The following is a 21,082-nucleotide window of genomic DNA, read 5'->3' as shown; positions in this document are numbered from 1 at the left end:
AGGAGTGTAAAATAAAGTGCTACCGGTTTAATAAATAAAAGTAAAAAAAAATAAATAAATAATAGTCTACTGAAATGTACACATGGTGATTTGCTTACAATGTAGATTTTTATTTATTTATTTTCTCTCACTGAGGATTTTTAACTGGTCTTACAATTTATTTTACCTCAAGATGTGAATGAATGCATTAATGGGAGAACTGAACCGATACAGAATACGATATTTCTTAGAATGATACAAAAATAAAATTCAGAAACACATTTTCAAACTCAATAGTCAATGAATGTTTATCTATCATGTCTTATACTACAAGGAGGCACATTAATTGTGATCAGAGACAAGACAGAGTCAAGTAGTTTGGTAAAATATATATTTTATTTTATTCTTCATACAAAGCAAAAGTATGAATGTTGAGTATTTAATTATCTAGAAACATCTGTTCCATTTTTCTCTTTCATGGTGTAAAATTAATTTTTGATACCACAAAATACTTGGTTTACATGTCTTCCTCATCATTTGTACATAAAGATCATTTCTAGTCTATGTATTTGTGTTATACTCAGAGTAAGACAAACATTTCTAACATCTGGATATCTCTATGAGGTTGAATAAAACTCAACCATTAAACAGATGCATCAGCACACACTGCCTGACCGTGAGCAAAGATATGAAACTTTTGACAGATCAGAATTCATATGCAGTTCACATGTAATCAGTGAGGGACAAATTTACCCAGAAAATGCCTGAGCAATAAAGCTCCTCTTCGGCATCCTGGGACAGTTGTTTCTGAACCAAAAATCTCAATTGCACTGGTAAAAATCACAGGAGGCCCTATGGGCGAGCATTTGATGACAATTTGCGTTACCCTATTTCACTGCCATCATCCAACTGATCTGCTTTTAAATGCAATGTGAATGCAAGAAACAAGCTTTGATGATTTGATTACAGTTCACATTGTTTCTCTTTTGCCTCCTCAGAACATTTGATTACTTGATGAATTGAATAAAGTAGGGAAAATGCCCTGGGAAATTTCCCTTCATTCAGACTCGAAGGCCAACATGAATCGTATGGCTGTGTCCTCACAGCTGATAAATATTACAATCTCCTCTCTAAATGAAAGGAAGTTGGCTTAGCACAGCACAGGACTGGTTCGAGGCACAGCATGTTGTAAAACAAAACAAAAATCAGTGAGCTGATACAGAACTCTTTCATTTTTTTTTAAATGCATCCATCCAAAAACAAACAATTAGACAAACATTTCCCTCTGCATTTCATTTTCCAGTATATTAAACAGGGGTGAAAAAGGCGAAGATTCAGTACATTCGTAATGCTATATTCTGCCTTAAAACCTCCCTGTGACCTCACCCTTTCAATTCTGCTCCAGGAACAGCATCTCAGCCTGATGTTGGCGTAAAAAGTGACATGCTGGCTCCATGTACCCTTTAAACCCTACACCTTGCTGATCCTGAATCAGGTGCTCTGAGTGAACAGTAACCGGAGCTGCACGAAGCCCAGTCATTCATCTTGCCTTCGAGACAGCCGCCATCTCAGCGGTCACGGGATGAATTTCACAGACAAAGAGCGACCGACTGTTTCTCCGCGCTTTCAAGTAGAAAGACAAACAAAAGCACAGGAAGGCTTGCATGAGAAAAAGATGAACAATGAGGCATCTCGATGCAAGCTTGTTAAAATTTGGCAAGAAGAGGAGAACTGAGATGTGGTGGAAAACACGTTTTGATAGGATGAATGAGAAATGCTACTCCTTCACATTAGGGTTTTTATATTCTAGTATGAGTAAAGCTTCTTCATAAAGATAGGGGCCTGCCATCTATGAGGCTTATATGTCATCATTTGGCTCTTGCTTTTTAAACAAATCCAGTTCCTTTCAATGCCATCTTGACCTTTGAACCTTTCAGACAGGACAGCAGGCAGTTTCTGAGGCAGAAGAAATGCTAATCGATCAGTTTAGATGTGTTACGCAATTAGCATAATGTCGACATGCTGCCTTGCTGTTGTCCGAAATACGATTTAGGCATCGACAGATTGGTCATTCATTACAGGAAAGGCCAGCGGTCGACTCTAAACAGGAGTGACACTGTAAGTAGCAATTAGGGCTATTGAACGTCATGTTATTGAGTAAAGGGGCACATTGGATCGGCTCTCTTGCTTATCAGTTGAACATGGTAGGACTCAGGCCAATATGGAGTGTAAATGAACAGGAAATGTGGTCAGAGAGTGAAATATAGTCTATTTGCAAAGATACACGTCACTAGACAAGCAGAAGTGTATAATGTCGCTGTTGGTTTGTAAATGCACTATACCCGTAACAAACTGTTTTTGTCTGTCAAACCATTTTCGAATTCGGAAGCACCATTAAATTCATTGTGAATGGAAAAATGCACAGCAAATCAAAAACGTGGAATGTCGGTGGTGAGACTAGAGCCAGGCCGGACGTTCTGTACAGTATGGTTAGGCAGCTTAGTGAATTAATTGCTTAGAAATTAAAAATAAATTATTATAAAATAGATTTCTGTACATTTTACATATATATAGCAATCATCTCAATGTCTTTTTGCCATTTCAAATACACAGAAAAAGAAAGAAAACAACAAGTCCTCCATTCACGGTTAATCCCAACCAAAGTTATGCCCAGTCATCTGGTAGAACTTCATGTTGAAAGGCCTGTAGAAGTCTCTTAGTCTCTGCACGACCTCAGGGTGAATGTTTGGATGGGTCCGCCCTTTGGTTTTACCCAGGCAATGGGGCTTGCTGCTGCCCTCTGCCTTTTTGAGACAAGGGAAGCCCTTGGTCTGGTTGAAGTAGAAGTGTTTGTCTGTGATGATCCTCTTGAGCCCCAAGAAGTCCTGCACGCGGCCCAGCTCTCCGGCCGGGTCACTGATCAACCGCTCTCCGCTCACGAACAGGATCTGGCTCATGGGGAAGAACTGCAGCCAGTTGTCCAGGTGTTTGGCGTAGATGCCGATCTGAATGGCGCTCCACGAGGTGTCGATTAACCCTGTAGTCCTGTTTTTGAATGTCAGGCTCTCAAAAGTAGGAATGTCAGGCTTCTTAGACAGTGTCTGCGTGTAGTCAGAGATGGCTCGAGTAACGGGGTCCCGGACCACCACAATCAGTTTGGTGTCACGGGACATGGCGTAGATTCGGGCCGGAGCCTCGCGGGTCACAAAATAGCTTGGTGTTTTCTCCATGGTGATCTGACCCTCCAGGGTCTTAGGCATTAGGTCCCTATGGAGAAAGAGAGAGAAAGGAAAGGGGGTTAAGATGGAGGTCTAATGAAAACAAAACTTTGCATAACGCAATTAAACAGATGGAGCATGTGGCACCCCTCAATCAATGAGCCGATTCAAGGCCATGATTCTGGGTCAAATGTGATTAGCATCGGTTGCTAAACAAAACATGCATTCAGATGTCACAGATGTATAAACCATGTTAAAAGGCATGGCTGCTACTTAATAGTAAGGGCTCTCTAATGTAATACAGAAGCTTTGGAGAAGTGTTATTTGCTCCTTTGTTTCTTAAAATCATGCCTAGATCAACTAATATTGTATTGTTATAAGTCTGTTCATGCAGACTAGTACATAAAAACATAATATGCATTATGAATATTGAGTATTAGCTATTAGTATTATAATCGCTGTTATTTACGTCTATTAATGTAGTTTGTTTTAGAAGGCCAAATATTCAAGAATTAATGTTTTATGTTACATTATTTTAATGTCCACATATATGTCTGATTCTGAATCTGATTCCAATAGTGTTCCAAAGTATGACCTCAACAACGGTCTTACACTTCTGACCACCCAGATCTAGGCTGACACAAATGACCACATTTAGCAAAGTCCTTCAAAACATATGTGGCTTCCACATAAGAAGTTGTTCAGCCTTGTTTAAAGACAGTTACAGGTTGAAATGAATAGGGTACGTGCAGGACCGCAATCAAGGAACATTTTTTAAATGAAAAGTGAACATGCATGTTAATGCCAAACAGGCTTGGGTTTCACAACTCCGTCCAATCAGGAAGAGTGGATTATGGTGAAAAAGGTGATAACAGAGGACGCTGATGGACACATGGGGGTATGGATCCTATTTCATTGGCACACACGCTCAGAAACGTTGACGTGTTAAAAAGCACAGAAACACATCTGAAGAAAGTTTAGCTTCTGTTGAGTGAAAATTTCAAGGCATAGAAGATGATATGTAATGAGAAATCAACCAAAGAAAATAACAGAACACCAAATTTAAGGGATGGAGATAAGTAAAGATAACAAAGTGTGAATTTCAGCCACGCTCAGACGTCAACAGACCTAGAATGAGTCTCCTTGGGGTATCAGTGGGCAAACAGATAAAGCTCTTGTTGGCCTGTTGTCTCTGGAGTATCGACCCTTGTTGTTAGCACCAGGGCTAATTTACTGCCACATTGTGAAGTGCGCTGTCAGTCTGGTGTAATCCTGCTTTGCGTATTTACACCCTGCGGAAACGAGGCTACGAGCAATTCAAGAGTCTGCAAACAATTTGTTGAAGGATATCACACACACTTCAGTGGATCAGTTTATTCTAACTCTCCAAACAGTCTTCAGTAAAAGCCGGACTATTTTTACCACTGGTGTTCTCTAGTTAGAGGTGAGAACCCCTCAGCACCAAAGCAGAGAGAGGTGTTATCATAAACAAAACCCACGGAGAGTGTTTCAATGCGTACATAAATTTCAAAACTATATACCAGGTGCTGCTGTAGCCCTAGATTTTTGCTGCATTCTGCTGTTTATTTTTTTTTTGCTTTTTGCTACACAGCAAACTGCAGAGCACAAACTCTCTGCGCTAAAGGATTTTTCAAGATCACACAGCTGAAACTATGTGTGAAAAAAATCCCCATTTTGCAATTGAAAATCAGGCAGCGCAGGATTCAGAAAGCGAGAACAGCCTAAGGCTGCAGGAGGTAACGTGTTGATTTATTTGATGGAAAACTGTTGGCAGATTTGTGTGGTTACATGGCTTCTCTAAAGAGCTGGCCACAGATCCAATTATGATAATATCAGTTTGATTACTGCTCTGTCAGAACACTGGAGTGAGAGTTTGAGGGAAAGAACACAAGGGGAAAAAACCTCATTAATCTCTGTGAAATGAAAACAGATTATGTTAGTGCCTTTTTATGCAGTGACGCACTCTCATCTGCATGGTTTAACTGTTTATCTCTAGTCTGGCAGAAATATAAATGTGTTGGCTTACTAATATTTAGCCTCTTAGTGTGTGGTTTTAGAAAAAAAAGTTTATTTACTAATTATTGCACAATAGGAGCAAACCAGCTGTATGTGTGCATGTGTGGTGCTAATGAGGTGAAGAGATAATGCAGGCTTTTACTGTTAAATGAACCACCCACACCTACTGTGCTGGGGAGTAAAGAAACACACACACACACCGCAGATACAAAACACACAAACGCACACACATATATCCCTTTACATAAAGGATTAAAATTGCTAATAAAAAGAAGGAAAGATGAATGGATGAAAGGAACAATAAAATGATAGATAGAACCAAAGAATGTTAGGTTAGACTCAAAATGACAAAACTACAAAGCTACAATGTTAAACAGCTTCCGCTATTAATGTTATTGGGGGCAGGGGGAGAGAGGTGGAAACAAACTCGGGTTTGGACCAAGAAAAGCGGGAGAAAAAAATGTTACAAGGCACAAAAAAAACTTAAAAGCCTCCAACGATCCTCTCACCTCACTTCTCTTACTTTGGCAGAGGGCAAAAGAAAAGGGAGGGAGGGAGGAAAGGGGTTGAGGAAGACAAGTAGGCAAGCTCTCGGAAGAACAATAGCCTTTCTTGCCTGTTTTGATTTATGAGGTGCTTCTTTTTAGACATTCCGTCAGCAAACAGGCAAAGCTTTGACACCGGGGCCCTCTTTTTTCCCCTCTTTTCTTTGAAAACCGAGCATTGTCCTTCAATGATCTGAAAGAGCAAGGGCCGTGGAGAGGCCAGATAGGAAAGGGGGAGGGTGGCCATTGAAGGATGAGTGGAAAGCACTTCTCAGGGCTGGGCGAGAGGAGTCTGTGGAGAGCTCTTGAGCTGAACGTGTGCCTTGCCGGCACACAGGCGCACGCTGCCACTGGAGCAGGTAAAGATACGCTGCATATTAATTATTAAAATAGGGATTAGAAAGTGGATATGAGTGCTCGAAATGATTCTACTGATAAAAAGGGTCACTCCTCTCAAATGATGAGGCAAGGTCAAAGACTGCCCTCGCCTCTTGGGTTTACTGTCGTAATTCATTCCTAGTACAACTCTGCCCATGACCTAATGGTCATAGCTGTTCTGGATCAACTTTGGATGTGCGTTTAGTGCATCTTGTTTAAGCTGGAGAGAACATCAGAAAGTTCCATTTTTTTACTCCAATATAGGATCAGAATGACCCTGAGGGGCATGTTGAAAGGCTTTCTATCCAGTAGAGATAAATCGAAAAAGGGAGAAAATGACAGATGAAAGCACAAGAGAGAACAAAAGACACAGAAGGGAGTTTTTATAACAATGTTTTTGTCTTCTGTCGTTGGTTTGTTAAGAAGAGCCTGTTTTGCTTAAGATCGACACAGTAGCCCCCCAAAGAGCCCCCAAGCTTGCTTTATCTATGATCTCTTTGCTTTCAAGTGACAAGGATATAAAGCAGTATTATAGGATTATAGTATATCTGTCTTTCAACTCTGGCATTATTATGGTTATATTCAGGCCAGCTGATTGGGACTAGAAGCATGTTTTATTTCTACAGCTTTAAAGTCTTGGAGGGATGAGAGAAACACAGACGTACCTGCACTTTGGTTCTGAAGAGCAAGTCAAAACAGACACAACTTTGGAACACCTGTTTTTTTTTTCTTGTCTATAAAAAACACCTAATAATAAGAAAACAACTCACCTCCACTAGCAGCAAGCCGAAGAGCTGTTTGAATAAGCTGCAGTGCAATAAAGTCACGGAAGTCAAATAAACTTAAATTAATTGCCAATGAGTTTAACAGCTCAGCTGCTTGGGCTTGGTACACTAGAAAGATAAAGACCAGAGCCACAAAGCAGTTACAGTGATGTAAGTTGGCAGTACTTGTGCCAGAATGGTAGTCTGAGAATTTGCCTGTGCGTGAGAGTGAAAGTGTGTCATAATCATTAAGGGTTAGTTCACTCAAAAATGAATGTGTTGTCATCATTGATTCTTCCTAATTTTGTCCCAAAGCTATATATGACTTTGAGTAAATTGTATACATATATACGCTTAAATAAATTCTGTTAAATAAAATCATATGATAATACAATATTGACATTTATAAAATAAAAATAACAAATTTGAATTTGTGGTCAAAAGATTTAAAACTCATTTTGGTGAGTAAATAATAAAAAAAAAGTCCTCTGCATCTGCAACTAGTGGTTCACACACGTCAGCCTCTGTTCCATAATCAGACTATTGATTACAGTGTTCTAACCCCAGACTACCAGTGTCACGAGGATCAGAGCGTTTGAGTGACACTTCACCCTACCAAAGGCTGGCACTCTTAGCCCTAGCACTTTAGACTGTCAGAAGTGGAGGATGGAAATAAACAGACGTGACATTCATGCATGAACAGACGATGGCTAATACTAGAAAAGAAACAGAGGGCTTGTTCAGGAGAAAGTCCGCAGCCACTTTATGAATGGGTGAGAGTGAGCTGATAAGTGACTGTCTCTCTCTGGGCTGAATCATTTTATGACTAAATTGTGTTTTTGATCTTTTTAAAGTTCTAGTTTAAAGCTTGACTTCAAGTGACCACTTCTTTACCGTGTCTGGAAAGCCTGCCGGGAAATATAGATTCTGTCTTTTCGACGGAGGCCGTGTGACTACATCTGGTAAACCCAGGCACCTCCCAGGCTGCTCCATACAGACAATATTTTCTGCACTTTGTCGTCATAGAGACCTTAGCGAGGCTGTAGTTTTGAAATACACCCTGCGGAGTCTGGAGCCTTGACAATATATTTAACCGCAGAGCAAAACTGCAGCCGTAAATCTATGGAGCAAAGCTGGATTTTATAGCACAAGCACCAGGAGAATGGTAATGGGGTGGCGAGGGGAGAAAAGAAAGAGAAAAATAGCGAGCGACAGAGCCAGGATGAGCATGTGTGCAGCAGCTTTAAGTTACCGCTGTATTTTGAGAGGTATGCAGCCACTTAGAGCCTCCTGATGGTTGGTTTCCTGAGTGAGAATTGCCAGAGATCTCCTCTTAACCTGCAAGGCTGAAGCCAAGACAGTAGATAGCACATGCATGAGTGTTTTATGAATATCCCAACCTCTAATGGATATATTTTACCTTTTCCTCGCCTAACCATTCTCGTTCCACGTCTAGCTCTTCCTCGGGTTTCTCCTCAGCCTCTGATCTTTGCCATGCAACCCTGGCGTGAACATAAAGAGGTGTAAACGACTGTCTCCATCGGGCCCGTCTAAGGTGTTGGTGTGTCTAAGCTTCAGTTTCTGACATTCTCGCTGACGGATCTCGTCACTGGATCTGCATCCGATGGACGGAGAAAGCCTCTCTCACGTGGAGCGACTGCTCTGATGGATAAATAATGAAAGAATGGGGAAGGATTGCAGACACTTCTGACCTGCCTTTCTCCGAGAATAGACACACTCTTCCTTTAGAGTCGTCTCTAAAGGGGGTTATACCTTAATGCTGATCTAGTTTCTCATTAAATTATTATTGCTGAGCTAGCAGCCAGGCTCAGACTTTCTGAAAACTACTTTATCGGTGTCTTAAGGGCTAAAAACATCTGCTCGAAACTGTGAACGGTTGGCCCCTCAACACTAAAGAGAAACACTGAGTTGTTTAATTTGTATATTTTCTCTCTCAGAGCAGGGGGCTTTGGTTTTGGGATCAAGACTGGTCTGCTTTAGGGTGTCAAGGGCAGAAAAATATATTTAGGTCTCCCTGTAGTGCTGTATATAGAAAGACATTGGACATAAAGTGAGTATCGTGAGAGAGGGTATCTACTCAGCAATCATATTGAGGTCTAGGCTTGACTTGTGCCAACCACAATTTCAGGCCCATTCTCTTTCCCTCTCTCACTCTCAAACTCATTCGAAACCACAGCAGCCTCTGAGAAGGACAGAACACACATAAATCACTGAGACCTCGGGCTCTGTACGTTGCAATCTGGCCAGACTTTGTTTCAGCTTTATTTGCTGCCATTCAACACCTACCAAAATCTCTTTAAAACAAGAGTGGGATGTGTTTTCTGCTGTCCGAAGTGCACATTGAGTTACAGCCCTACAGTCGTGCCAAATGAGTGGAATTACTGTGTGTTAGCATAGCGACAAGGCTGTGCAAGAAGAGGCTGCCATCAGCTCTGAATAAAAGATGGAGGGATGAGACAGGGTAATAAAGTGCACTTTTCTCTCACTCAGGCATGCATTTTACAGTGCTGTAGCATGTACTGAAGGTCCGTTTGTAGGACTGGCAACTTTGACTCTACTGGAGAGGTGTTTCTGTGAGGGTCATACCTAAAAAAGTAAGAAGGATGAATTTGTCACTGCACACCTGACCCACCTGACCATTCTGGTCTCTGAATATGGCTCAGGTCTCTCCTTCAATGCAAGTCTACTTTTGCCTGTTTTAAATGTCTTTTACATGAAAATTAAAAGTCTGATAAATTAGAAAATAAAAATTTAGCATACAATGCCATGTAAAAAGTGAGATTTTGGACAGAATCAGCATAAATCATTATTTTGTACATAAAAAAATTTTATTACAAGTTTTCATTCAGAACATACTAGAGAAAAAAAAAATAAAAAAAAAATTTAAAAAACCTAGGACTATGTTTTGATGTTTGCTATGAAGGTGTGTTGATCCAAAAATGCTTAAAAAAATAAATCTGGCTCATATTTAATCCAGCAGGCATTGCATTCATTTAAAGTCCTTATTGCCTGTCCTTGACAATCGCAAGCTACTGTACTTTATTAGCAACAAGAAATTATTCAAGCTGATAGTAACCAAAATTCAGTTTTGTCTAGGGTATTTCCGAACGTTTTGGTGGTAAATGGACAACCTGAAAAGGTAAATAAAATAAAATAAAATAAAATAAAATGGTTAAGTTTGTTGAACGCAACTCTTTTTAAAAAAAAAAAAATAAAATAGATTCATTATAACAAATCGCCCAATGCATACAATTACAAATCCTATATTCAGTACTGACTGCCCCATGTTCACTCACAGTAATTCCACAAACAATAGCCTTTCCATTGAATCTACTTGAATTATTAGCAGTGATCAAGCCAGTACCCCAGTGTTTATCTTGCTCTTGCTAATCCGCAGTGATAAGCTTGTTTACTTTGGGTGTTTGTAGAGGGTTTTAACGGACTCAGTCCCACACTTCATTTACATTCCCACTGAGTGACACAACGAGTCTCTAGACTGTTAGCGGTGTTTAGTGTAACTAGACTTGATGAGGTTTTAACTTGTTTACTAAGGCTATTAGCAAAGCTACAAAGCCAAACATTGTGCAGATTTGCGTTAAGGCTAAAGGTTGCCTTGTATTTTTTTCCACATAAAATTTACACTGCTTATATATACATACAATTGATGTACACAAATTTAAATGTTTCAGTGACTCACTACGAATGACACTGGAAAGTGAAAAAGTTCTGCTGGCATGTCAAAAAGATCATCTCATCGGACAGTAGGATACCTCACTAGATTGTTGTAAAATTGGCAAGGAGACTTCCAAGATTTCTATCCATTTTTCACTTTTCAAAGCCATCACACTCAAACACAAGAACACACATGCATGCACCTGTTTTGCTCCTGTTTTGCTTGGCACACGATCTGCTCCAGCTGAGGAGCTTTTGAAGACAGGTGAGCTTTAAAAAGCTGGGAATTTCCTCCAAATCTGTCAACCGGTTACATTACTTTGATGCTGCAGGTTAATGGTTTACAAATTCCTCCAGACTAGTATTCTTCACTGCTAAAACCACAAGTAGCTAAATTATGTGGTGATAGCAACAGAGATGACAATTAAACTGCACATATAAGACAAGAAGACTAACAAGAGTGTACAGATCTCTCCTAAGGCAACTCCGCAAATTTATTTTTGGCCGATAGCCTAGCTACAGTCCGCTTTGGTATCTCAGCGCCAGTTGAAGACAATATAACTGGCGTGAAACACAAAGAGATCAGTGTCAAACGCTTCTGCTGAAAGTAATCAGCCGAGTGCGGATGTCACAGGTGTAATTTGATTTCAGGGGTTGCTATTTCAGCAGGCATGTTGATATATTGCGAGTACGATAACAAATGTTTTTGCTTTCCTTTCTCTCATGCTGTCCGTGTTCCAGAAGGCCTTACGGTCTCACAAGAAACAAGATCTGAAGTCTTGGTGCCAAGAGGACAAGCCATTCAACCACATAATGCAGATTTGAACAGACATTTGAGAAATGGGCTATGAAACCAAGAAAAAGCAGTCAACTAATAACTTGCTAGGTTGGTTTGTTTTCAAGTCTTTTCATTCCTGATTCTGATAAGACTTCAGCTAATGATATTCCTATTGGTTGCTGATGTAAAAAAATACAGTACTATGGAGTATTCATGCAATTAAGGATGCACTGATATTTAAATTCTGACTGATATGTATAATTGTACTTTTCATGTTATGACTAATAAGTAAAAAAAGAGCAATTTTTAAATTGCATTCTGAAACTAAAAAAAGGCATCACAGCATTATAATGTATTTTGAAATTTGTAAAAGATTTGTTATTAGATGAATTATGAATGAATTTATATGTAAATGATCTTAGTGTATTAAATGTATTATTAAATGTTAAAAGCATTTTTAAATATTAACTTTGATAAAGGTAATCTAAACCTAAAAAAATAGAAAAATAGGGAAAATAAACATGCATTACTGATATATTAAAAATAGTAGCAGATAAACAATCCATTATTTATTGTGCATCAATAAATGCAATGCAACATAATAACGTATCATATTATATAATATATATTTTGAGACTATGAAGTAGAAAGTAACAGAGTAAATCTGTTCATTACTGACAATGTAAAAAAGTAAAATTCTCACTATAAAAAAGATGACATACAGACTTGTCATATGTTTTTACTTATTTTCTAATAGCTGTTTATTTTCCTAGAAGAGCAAGAAAGAAAGAAAACAATGCAAAAAGCTAAAAAGAGAAAGTGTGAGGACAAAAGTGGTGACAGTTCCTGGGCTACAGGGAGACACTGGCTTTGTTGCCCTGGAGCTCAGCTCATGCTGTGCTCCTCTGGGCACATCAGCAGAGTGTGTGTGTGTTCCTTTAATTGTCTGCTCTTTTCTCGCTGAGGTTAATGGAAACCTCAGGGGGTCTCTACTTCTCCCTGATCCTCTGAGGGGATCCTCTGCTTTTCACTTTCAGTCAAACACAAACACTTTCACTTTCACACACACAGACATTAACACACATAAACACACACACACACACACACACACAAACAAACATTATGCCTCTAAAAATCATCTGCAGTCAGCGGTTATATAGTATCACTTCAAGTTTCTTCTCACTTCTTCTGCTAATAATCCTCCTTAGGGCGTCAAACTTTCAGAAAATGAGCTCTGATGATCACACACTTGGGAGGAGACAGACCTGTTAGAAGAATGGGCCAACAATTACCGGACCGCGTGCTGAAGCCCCCGGGCTCCTGTAAACGCTGTTTATTTAGCTATAGTGAATGAGCATTTACTTGTTGAAGAAAGAGAGCATTATTCTGACATCCGACATCCAAATTATTGCCTCGTTTAAAAAGAGCCCAATTCACTGCAAGCTCAGAGGGAGGGTCCATACACAACAGGCCACTGAAATCAAAAAGAAGGTGGAAGGGTTTTATCTTGCATATTTCTCTGGTTTAAAACTGTCCAAGCAACCAGAGAGAAAGTATAAGTAAATGATTTTCCAATACTAGGAAGAAAAAAAAAGAATGATCAGTTGTAAACAATCCCTCATCTCCTATTTGTCATTGGTTGCATATGTTGGGTGTTTGAATGCATGTATGAGAGACAATATTCCAGTAGGAGGGTTCGAAACACGAGCGTTTGACATCAAGTTCCTGTCTGCCTTTATTTTATCCTCCAGCAGGAGGTTCCTGCTGAGGGCGGCAATGTTATTTTGCTTTTCTCTGGAGGAGACTGTAGTTTCTCAATGGCAGACCACCACAGTGGGCCTCTACTGTCCGCCTCTCCCCAGGCCATCCCTTTCACAATTAGTCGGTGGTAAATTGGCGAATGAAAGCCCCTTTCTCTAGACTAAGACCCTCCCTGCTTGGTCTACCCCACTGGTAAAGCCATGCCAGCTCAAGTAGGGGCCCACTTTCTCTCTGACCAATGCGCCCGGTTGGGGGTGGCCTTATGTGGGCACTGAGGCCTACAACAGCCCCGCCTCTGATGGGGGAACTAGAGCTCGATGTGGGGCCCAACTCTAATATGAGATACATGAAGAGAAGACACATATGAGAGGGTCTTTATGTATGTTCTTCTGCAATTACACATCATATTTAAGTCAAAATGTGAGGTTTAGCAGAGATACAAAGGGGAGATGGAGAAGGTAAGATGGACAGAAATAGCAAAAAAAAAAAAAAAAAAGGAGTTCCACGAGAGGAGAAAGCAGAAACGGAGCTGAGGTTGAACACAAAAGCACAGTAATCCTTTGGTCTAAAGGATGCTGAGCAGTTTTGCCAACACTAAAGCATCATTTGGAGGCAGTCCTTTGAATGTCCTCAGTCAGCTCTGCTCGGGCTCTCAATAGAGGATGTCAACCTGCTGACTGCTGAATGGATGACCGGTCAAGGTTCAGATCCAGCTGAGTGGAGGAAGTTTATTCTACTATGAGACCGAACTGCTTTTTTTATGGATGCTGCTCCTTAATCCTGACCTGGGATCAGTTTATAGTTTTAAATTACAGCAATTACCAAAGTGACTGAAGGCAAAGTATCTCAATAAAAAAAGAAAGTACTGAACCAATATTAATAATAAATTATTAAATAAAAAATAATATAAATATATGTATACAATCAACATATTTGCATTTAATTCCCATTAAATTTGGAGTCTAATAACTAACTGTGTGTGTTCAGGCAGGATGAGGGCTTGATCGGGTCTCACCTGCAGTGCAGATGGTCTTTACTGAGGCAACGTTGCTCAACTGATTCACAGATAACCCGAGCAACAAAGACCTTTAACCCAACACCACACAGTGCCCGCCACAGCGTAAACTAATCAATACATGTAGTTCCACAGGGTCTAAGCTGGCTTGAGTCATTACTTTGTGCTTATCTGTGTGAGTGCGGGGGTGTACGTTGCTTCTACAAAAGTCACCAACCATCACACCGCACACTTACACTGCAACAAAAAAATAGTAGGGTAAAAACTGATTAAAAATAAATAAATTTTAAAGTTGATTCCTAATTCCTTAGAATGATCTTTTAATTTATGTCAGTGTGGCAAGAAAACACATTTTTCTAAAGAGTTGTTCTCATGGGCTGCATGCAATAACATTAAAACAATAAACAGTGTAGCCTGATTCACAAACAAATGACTCTTCTAAACGGATTCTTTTCAGTAAATCAAAAACATACAGAGCGACCATTGTAGAGAACTGACTCTGATGAATCCTTCACTGAAAAAACTCCCTGAATCCATTAGAGAAGTCACCAAATCAAGTTATTACTTTCAGTGATTAAATATTTAAATAAAATATACTAAAAATAATAAACCAATATAATATAATATGTCCTGATGTTCATTTTTAAATTATTATTATTCTTTTTTTGGTTGTAATGTACCAAATTAGCAGCTTCCCTGTATAACATACAACATTAGTTGAAACTTTTACATATACAAGTAAAACAGACAATATAAGACGGCAAAATATGCCTAAATAAATCAGAGTCTAATCATATTGAGTGCTTGTGAATCAAAACTGGGTGAGATCAAAAAAGTTTGATCTTACCCGGTACCACTTAGACAAGGTGGCCCCTGCTTTGTACAAGCAGGAAGGAGGGGGTCACTGACCACAGCGTCCATATGGGTCACCTACATGATGGCGTGAACACCCCATGGAGTGTGGGTACAAAAGCAGAGGCATCCATCCAAAGCTAGCCCTTCCATGGATGGAAGTGCTCATCTGGACAAGGTGGCAGGGGGTCGCAGCCCTCCAAGCACTTCAGAACTTTCAAGTGACATGCTTCCAAGAGCGTTCCCCGGTCCAATAGCGGAACGAGATTTTCTGCTGAGCATTTTCCTCTTACGGAACAATGCTCCACTTGTCCTTTTGTTGGCCTGCAGTTACAGGCCGTGTTGTTTAATGGCTGCTATTCAGAAAACACACCCTTAATCTCAGGATGGACTCAGGGATTGCACACTAAAGAACTGCATTGTGCTACTAGATACCTGACTTTCAAACACTCGCTGGAGAAAGAAACACAGACTAAAAGTAACCAGTTGAGTATCTCTTTACTGTATGGTTGACTACCAACAAGGAGGAGTCGACTAAAAAACTGCTCTGGCAGATTTGAAAATTATGTAATATTAAGTCACAGCACCAGGGCCTCCACAACGTTTGCTGTTCCAGCTGGGATCCTGTCTGTCTGGGTGGGTGTGTGGGATTTTTGAGAAGCCAACTCAACTGCTTATTAAATCATCAGGGTCTCCGCAAAAAAGCAGCAAAACCAGCAGAGATTTTGCAAGGTCTCACAAATCAGAAAAGTAGTTGAAACTGAAAACTGCGAAAGAAGAATTGCCAAAGTTATTACTCAACAATTCAATCCACCACGACTTAAGCGATTCACTGTAATATCTCTTACAAATAAACTGGCAGTTGTTACAAACTTTACATTGACCAGACATTCTTGAGAGAAGATCATAACAAAATGTGAAGTGCCTGCAGATAATGTTTGAATGTCTATGAATCATACACCAGACTTACAGTATCTAAAACAGCCTGAACAGGTCTAACCAGTACTGAGGAACAAAAGCTCATCTGCCATGTCTCTTTCTCTAGCTCCCTGTAGCACAGAAAGGTCTAAAAAGGTTAATCACAACTTTCTGATAACAGAGTTAACACATCCACAGTAAAACACTATATTAAAAATGCATGCTTTCCGTGAGCCGGGATTATTTTAAAAGGCATGGTTTTTGCACTATGAACTCTTCCATTACACAGCAAATCACTTCGCTGAATATGGGACACTCCTAAAACTCAGATTTAGAGTCATGTGAGAGAGACAATTTAAAAAAATAAATACTTTGGCCATTTCACTTCTTTAAAAAGACAAGAAGGGACTAAACGGTCATGTCGGCACAGAGGGTTCACACACTCTCCAATGCCGTTTTAGACCAGGTCACACAGAGACGTCAGAGACAGAAAAGAGAGAGAGAGAAAAAAAAGCAAGCGCAAAAGTAAAAAAACAAAACAAGTCTGCATTTGTTTGTGCCGCGTATCTTCAACCCAAACAGCAGTGGACAGATATAGAATTTCGCTGTGGCATCGAATGTCCAACTCAAACCAGCTGCAACGGCATGTGAATCCTGTAAAACTTGAGATAGAAAACTTTCTCATAAGAGGAGAAAACAAGCATTATACCCTTCAACACCCAGTGTTTTCATCTACTGGATTTTTACATGTAATTTATCTGTTGTTTACTCAACAGAGTTACTTTCAATCAACTATGTAACTTGGTAAAGGATCTGCTCTTCATTTGGAGCATTTCTTTTATTTGTATTTTAATTTGAAGGAAAAAATAGAATAAAAAAGCATATTAGAGGATATCCCTGGTTTAACATCCCACATCCTGACCAGACAACTTCACTTTTTCCAGAAAGAAAAAAAAGTTACTTAATTTAAAAAAAAAAAAAGAAGAAGAAGAAGAAGAAGAAGACCTGCCCTGGTGATTTTAAAAATAATTTGTTTCGGCATTCTTTTCAGTACAACTTTAATAGAAATAAATTAAAGTTTCAATTAACACTTCTGGCCACTTTATTTTCTCGCTATATGTGTGTGTTTTAAAAGATAGCATAATCCATGTGATTAAATAATTCAATTTAGCAAATGAAGGACATGTAAGAATCTGAACAATTTTGGAACAATCTTGACTGATTTTGCTGGATCAGCCTAAATTTGCATTAGACTGAAGTGAGGCCCTGCATTTAAATAATTAATCGAATATTTTTTCCCCCTCTTAACATGCATGAATATAATTCCCTTTTCATCTAAGATGGACTACCGAGCATTCACTACAACGCCCATTCTTTCGCCCGTCCTGTTTTTTGTTATAGGGGCCCTGAAATGTTGCATATATTTAAAAGCACTGGGCTTTCACCCCCTCAAACCTTTGCAAATCTGTTTAGAGAGACAGGCGTGCAGTCCAGTACTGTTTTATCAACTTACTGAGTATTTCTTTCCGCTCTGTGTCTGGGGTAAGCAGAGACAGACTCTGGGGCAATAAATCCCCCTTTCCCTCTTCAGCTTCATTTTATACAAGCTATACATTTGTTTCATTACATTTTACAGTACAACATTAATAATGTTAACAAATAGTTAATCAAAATGTCATCACGTTTAAATAACTGCAACACAGGCCTATAAGTAACTAAAAAAAAATCCTAAATCTACTCCGAAAGTTGATTTGAAACAAAAGTCTGGAGTTCTTATAGCGAGTGTGAATTTATGAGCTCTCATACTGTGTTCTGGCACGTTAGTAGATAAAATGAAAAAGGCCGATTAGTAATGTCCAAAACACGCTCAAAAGAAACAGTTATGCGTAACTATAAATAGAATTTCAGATAAAAGCCGAAATGTTGAAAACATGAAATTTTACGGGTTGTAAGAACAACACAAAATGAAAAAACACAGCTGCGCTGAGCTAAACTTACATTCATGACATTATAAACAAATCTAGTACAATTCACAAGCTACTAATTTTATTGGTCCCATTATGTTTACTTTACTTTCATGTATGATTTTTATTTTCCATTGAGGCTATTTCTCTTGATTCAGAGACCGAAAATTAAGGTCAGTCACACTGCTGAAATGCTCTCATCATTGTCATCAAACTTTATGAATCGACAGGTAATAATCTCTGTCATTTCTACCTTTGTTTTTTTTTTGTTTTTGTTTTTTTGGTCAAAGTACCTATTTTGATGACAATTTTAAAGGTTTACAGTCCATTTGCTCTAATCATGCTGCATCCGTATTAAAAAAAAAAAAATGTAGAGTAAAACTGAGGTCTTGGGCTAAAAAGGGGGAAAAAATGCAGAACGTTTGTTTTAAAAGTTATAAAAGTGAGCACAAAAGCAGAGGTCCGTTAACCTGCAATGATCAGTGTGTCCAACAGAGACCACTGCGTCATCCGCGGTCCGATACGAGCCACCTCTGAAGATATTACAATCATAAAAAAACCTGTCTCATTACCGACTTAGTGTGTTTATTTGAATAATATCCGTCTGAATTAATGTGTATTTGAAGGACTGTGTTCAAGATTTCAGCGCCGCCCGAGTCTAATAGTTCGACAGTAGCAGGAACAGCGGAACCAAAGTAAATGTTTAAACTGGAATCTGAAAACTACCGCTAATGCAACTATGCGTTTCTAGATGACTGAATGGAAACCATACAGAACATGCATAATAATAATTACATTTGATTTCCTAGAAAGGTTTGAGATCGAGCCAAAGGGTGAAATTACATAATGAATGACAGATAAAACAAAAAAAGACCAATGCATGAGGGAAGACAAGGTTCACTCTTGAAAAAAGTTAAAAGGTGCCTATAAAATAGTGCTAATTTGGTTCACGTTGCTTATTAATAAGAAACACGCAGCAGTCAAACTATTAAAACTCAGATAAATTAGGAATTAAAAAAAAGGAGTAGCCCAGCTAGCCTAGAAGAATTCAAAAGCCGTGTAGACTACTTTATATTATCCGTTTTCTCTCATTTTGAATACATCAAGGCGTATTTCTTATTTTATAAAAAATATTAAAGAAGTTGCAAGAGTCCATTCATTCCAATTAAAGTTTAAATTAACGATTAATTTACGATCTTACAACTCTGAATTTTCTTTAGTAATTAAACTCAAAGTGGTGGTAAAAGGACAACGAAGTTATTAGTTAGTCAATATGAATTAGGCTATTACGTAAATATGGCAATTAAACTCGTTAAATTTTAGTCGGGATTAAATTTACAGCTCAAGTCTCGTTGAAAAGAAAATGCCAAACACATTGTTAACACACACACACACAACTTCTGAGGATCAAACAAATAAACATTAAATAAAAATTCATTACATAATAAATATTACTAAAAATACCAAAAGCTATTTTGAAAAGGGTAGGGTATTTATTATGACCTCATTCACTTTAGAACAATATAAGCGAATGGAATTAGCCTGCATGACGTGTAAATTAGCATATGTATTATTAACGGTCTTACCTGTACCAGTCCATTCCGTTGTCATAGTTACGGTCGAAGAAGTGCGGCTCGGCTCCGACCGCGCGAATATCTGGATGCACGCGCAGAAACTCCAGCAGCGCGCGCGTTCCGCCCTTTTTCACGCCGATGATGATCGCCTGAGGCAGCTTCTTACTGCCCGAACCGTTGGAGAAACTTGACAGCGAAGAAACTCTCCTGCCGTCGTCCCAGTCCTCAGCTCGGTCCGCTTCATCTTTCGAGAAGTCTCTGGGAGCTCTCCTGACCGCAGGCTCGTCATAATCTGACTCTATCTCCGTCCACGAGCTCTGCGGTCTGGACAGGAGCTTGGACATCATCAGGTCCGGCCGGCCACTTTCTGCCTCGGCATATTTCCCGAGGAAATCCGTCTCCTTCGCTCGGTTGTTATTATTATTGTCCACAACTAAACTTGGTGGCATAGTGGCACAGTAGCCCACGCAGGAGTAAAGCATGTAGACCCAGAGGAGCAGCATAACGAAGAGGAGCCCGAGTTTCTTCTTCACGGGACTGACAGAGAGTGCGTACAAATGGTGACAGAACAGGCTATATTCCATAAGCCCTGTGCATGCAGACCATCACACTCCAGCTGGACATATTGACAGGTAACGTTAGGTGCAGTTCTGTCCAGGTCGAATCCCCCCCTCAGGAGTCTTTAAGAGCCATTGGAGTCCACAATAAAATCCTCAGACGTGAAATAACCCCAAGTATTTCATTTCAAACCCAAAGTGAACGGGACATCTAGGAATGCGAGTTTAGTCAGCTGTTCTCGCTCATATCTGCAGGAGGAAACGAGAAAACTACCGAGACCGACCGGTGCACTTGATTCGCAGCCGTAAAAGCTGCTCGCGGCCGCATCCTCGAGTGTCTGAGCGCTTTCGAGAGAGAAGACCTTATACAGCGCTGATGCCTGTGATTGACAACAGGGCCAGCCTATCGCTGAGCGATCATTTGAATAAAGGCGGGGCTGTTTAAAGACTCCTTCCAATAAGAGAGCAATATAGGCGGGGATTTTAGACAAGACACTTGGTCGCAGAGGCGATTAAACGCTCTTATTGGATAGAGACACATCGGAATCCTTTTATTCCATGTTTTTGGGAGTTTCCAAAGTGTTACACATTTTACGCAGCTGAACGGTTTAGAAAAGTATCAGGATTTGGAAAGTTCAGCAAAGTTCTCGTACAAACTATAAACCTAGTATATTTATTTATTAAATCTCAGCATACAAATATATTGTAATGTATAGAGGCGCATTCTACTTCTTGTATAGCCTACTCAAATTTTTAATAGCCTAAAGTAAATCAGTTTTAAAGAGTAGGCTAATTATTCTTCTGGATTAAGCAAACGTAAAATATACAATGTTGATTTAAAAAAAAAAAAAGTTCTATGTTCATTTAGCTATTCATAAGTCTGAAATAGCTGAAGAATCGGGGGACATCGTACACAAACGTGCAATGCAGTAAGAAAATCTGGTAGCCTATATTTAATCGCATTGATTTGTCAAATCAGAAGGTTAAGTCACGATAATTCTTTATCTGCATAAAGACGTGTCAACTAATGCAAGCACAGAATAAGTCAC

The 21,082-nt window shown here is 39.4% G+C and overlaps 1 protein-coding gene across 1 annotated transcript; it reads right to left on the bottom strand.

Annotated features, from left to right (window-relative positions):
- Window positions 1–356: 356 nt before the first annotated feature.
- hs3st3b1b (heparan sulfate (glucosamine) 3-O-sulfotransferase 3B1b) lies at window positions 357–20,634 on the bottom strand. Its single transcript, XM_042735924.1, has 2 exons — window positions 19,489–20,634; window positions 357–3,246 (listed from the first exon to the last, which is right to left on the bottom strand). Exons 1-2 carry the CDS (start codon window positions 20,058–20,060, stop codon window positions 2,628–2,630), a joined length of 1,191 nt encoding a protein of 396 aa, XP_042591858.1. The 5' UTR covers window positions 20,061–20,634; the 3' UTR covers window positions 357–2,627.
- Window positions 20,635–21,082: the final 448 nt, after the last annotated feature.

The sequence above is a fragment of the Cyprinus carpio genome, chromosome B12 (assembly GCF_018340385.1).
Source record: "Cyprinus carpio isolate SPL01 chromosome B12, ASM1834038v1, whole genome shotgun sequence".
Lineage (NCBI taxonomy): Eukaryota > Metazoa > Chordata > Actinopteri > Cypriniformes > Cyprinidae > Cyprinus > Cyprinus carpio.
Note: the sequence above shows the minus strand (reverse complement) of the source record. Positions and strands in the feature narration are given on the sequence as shown.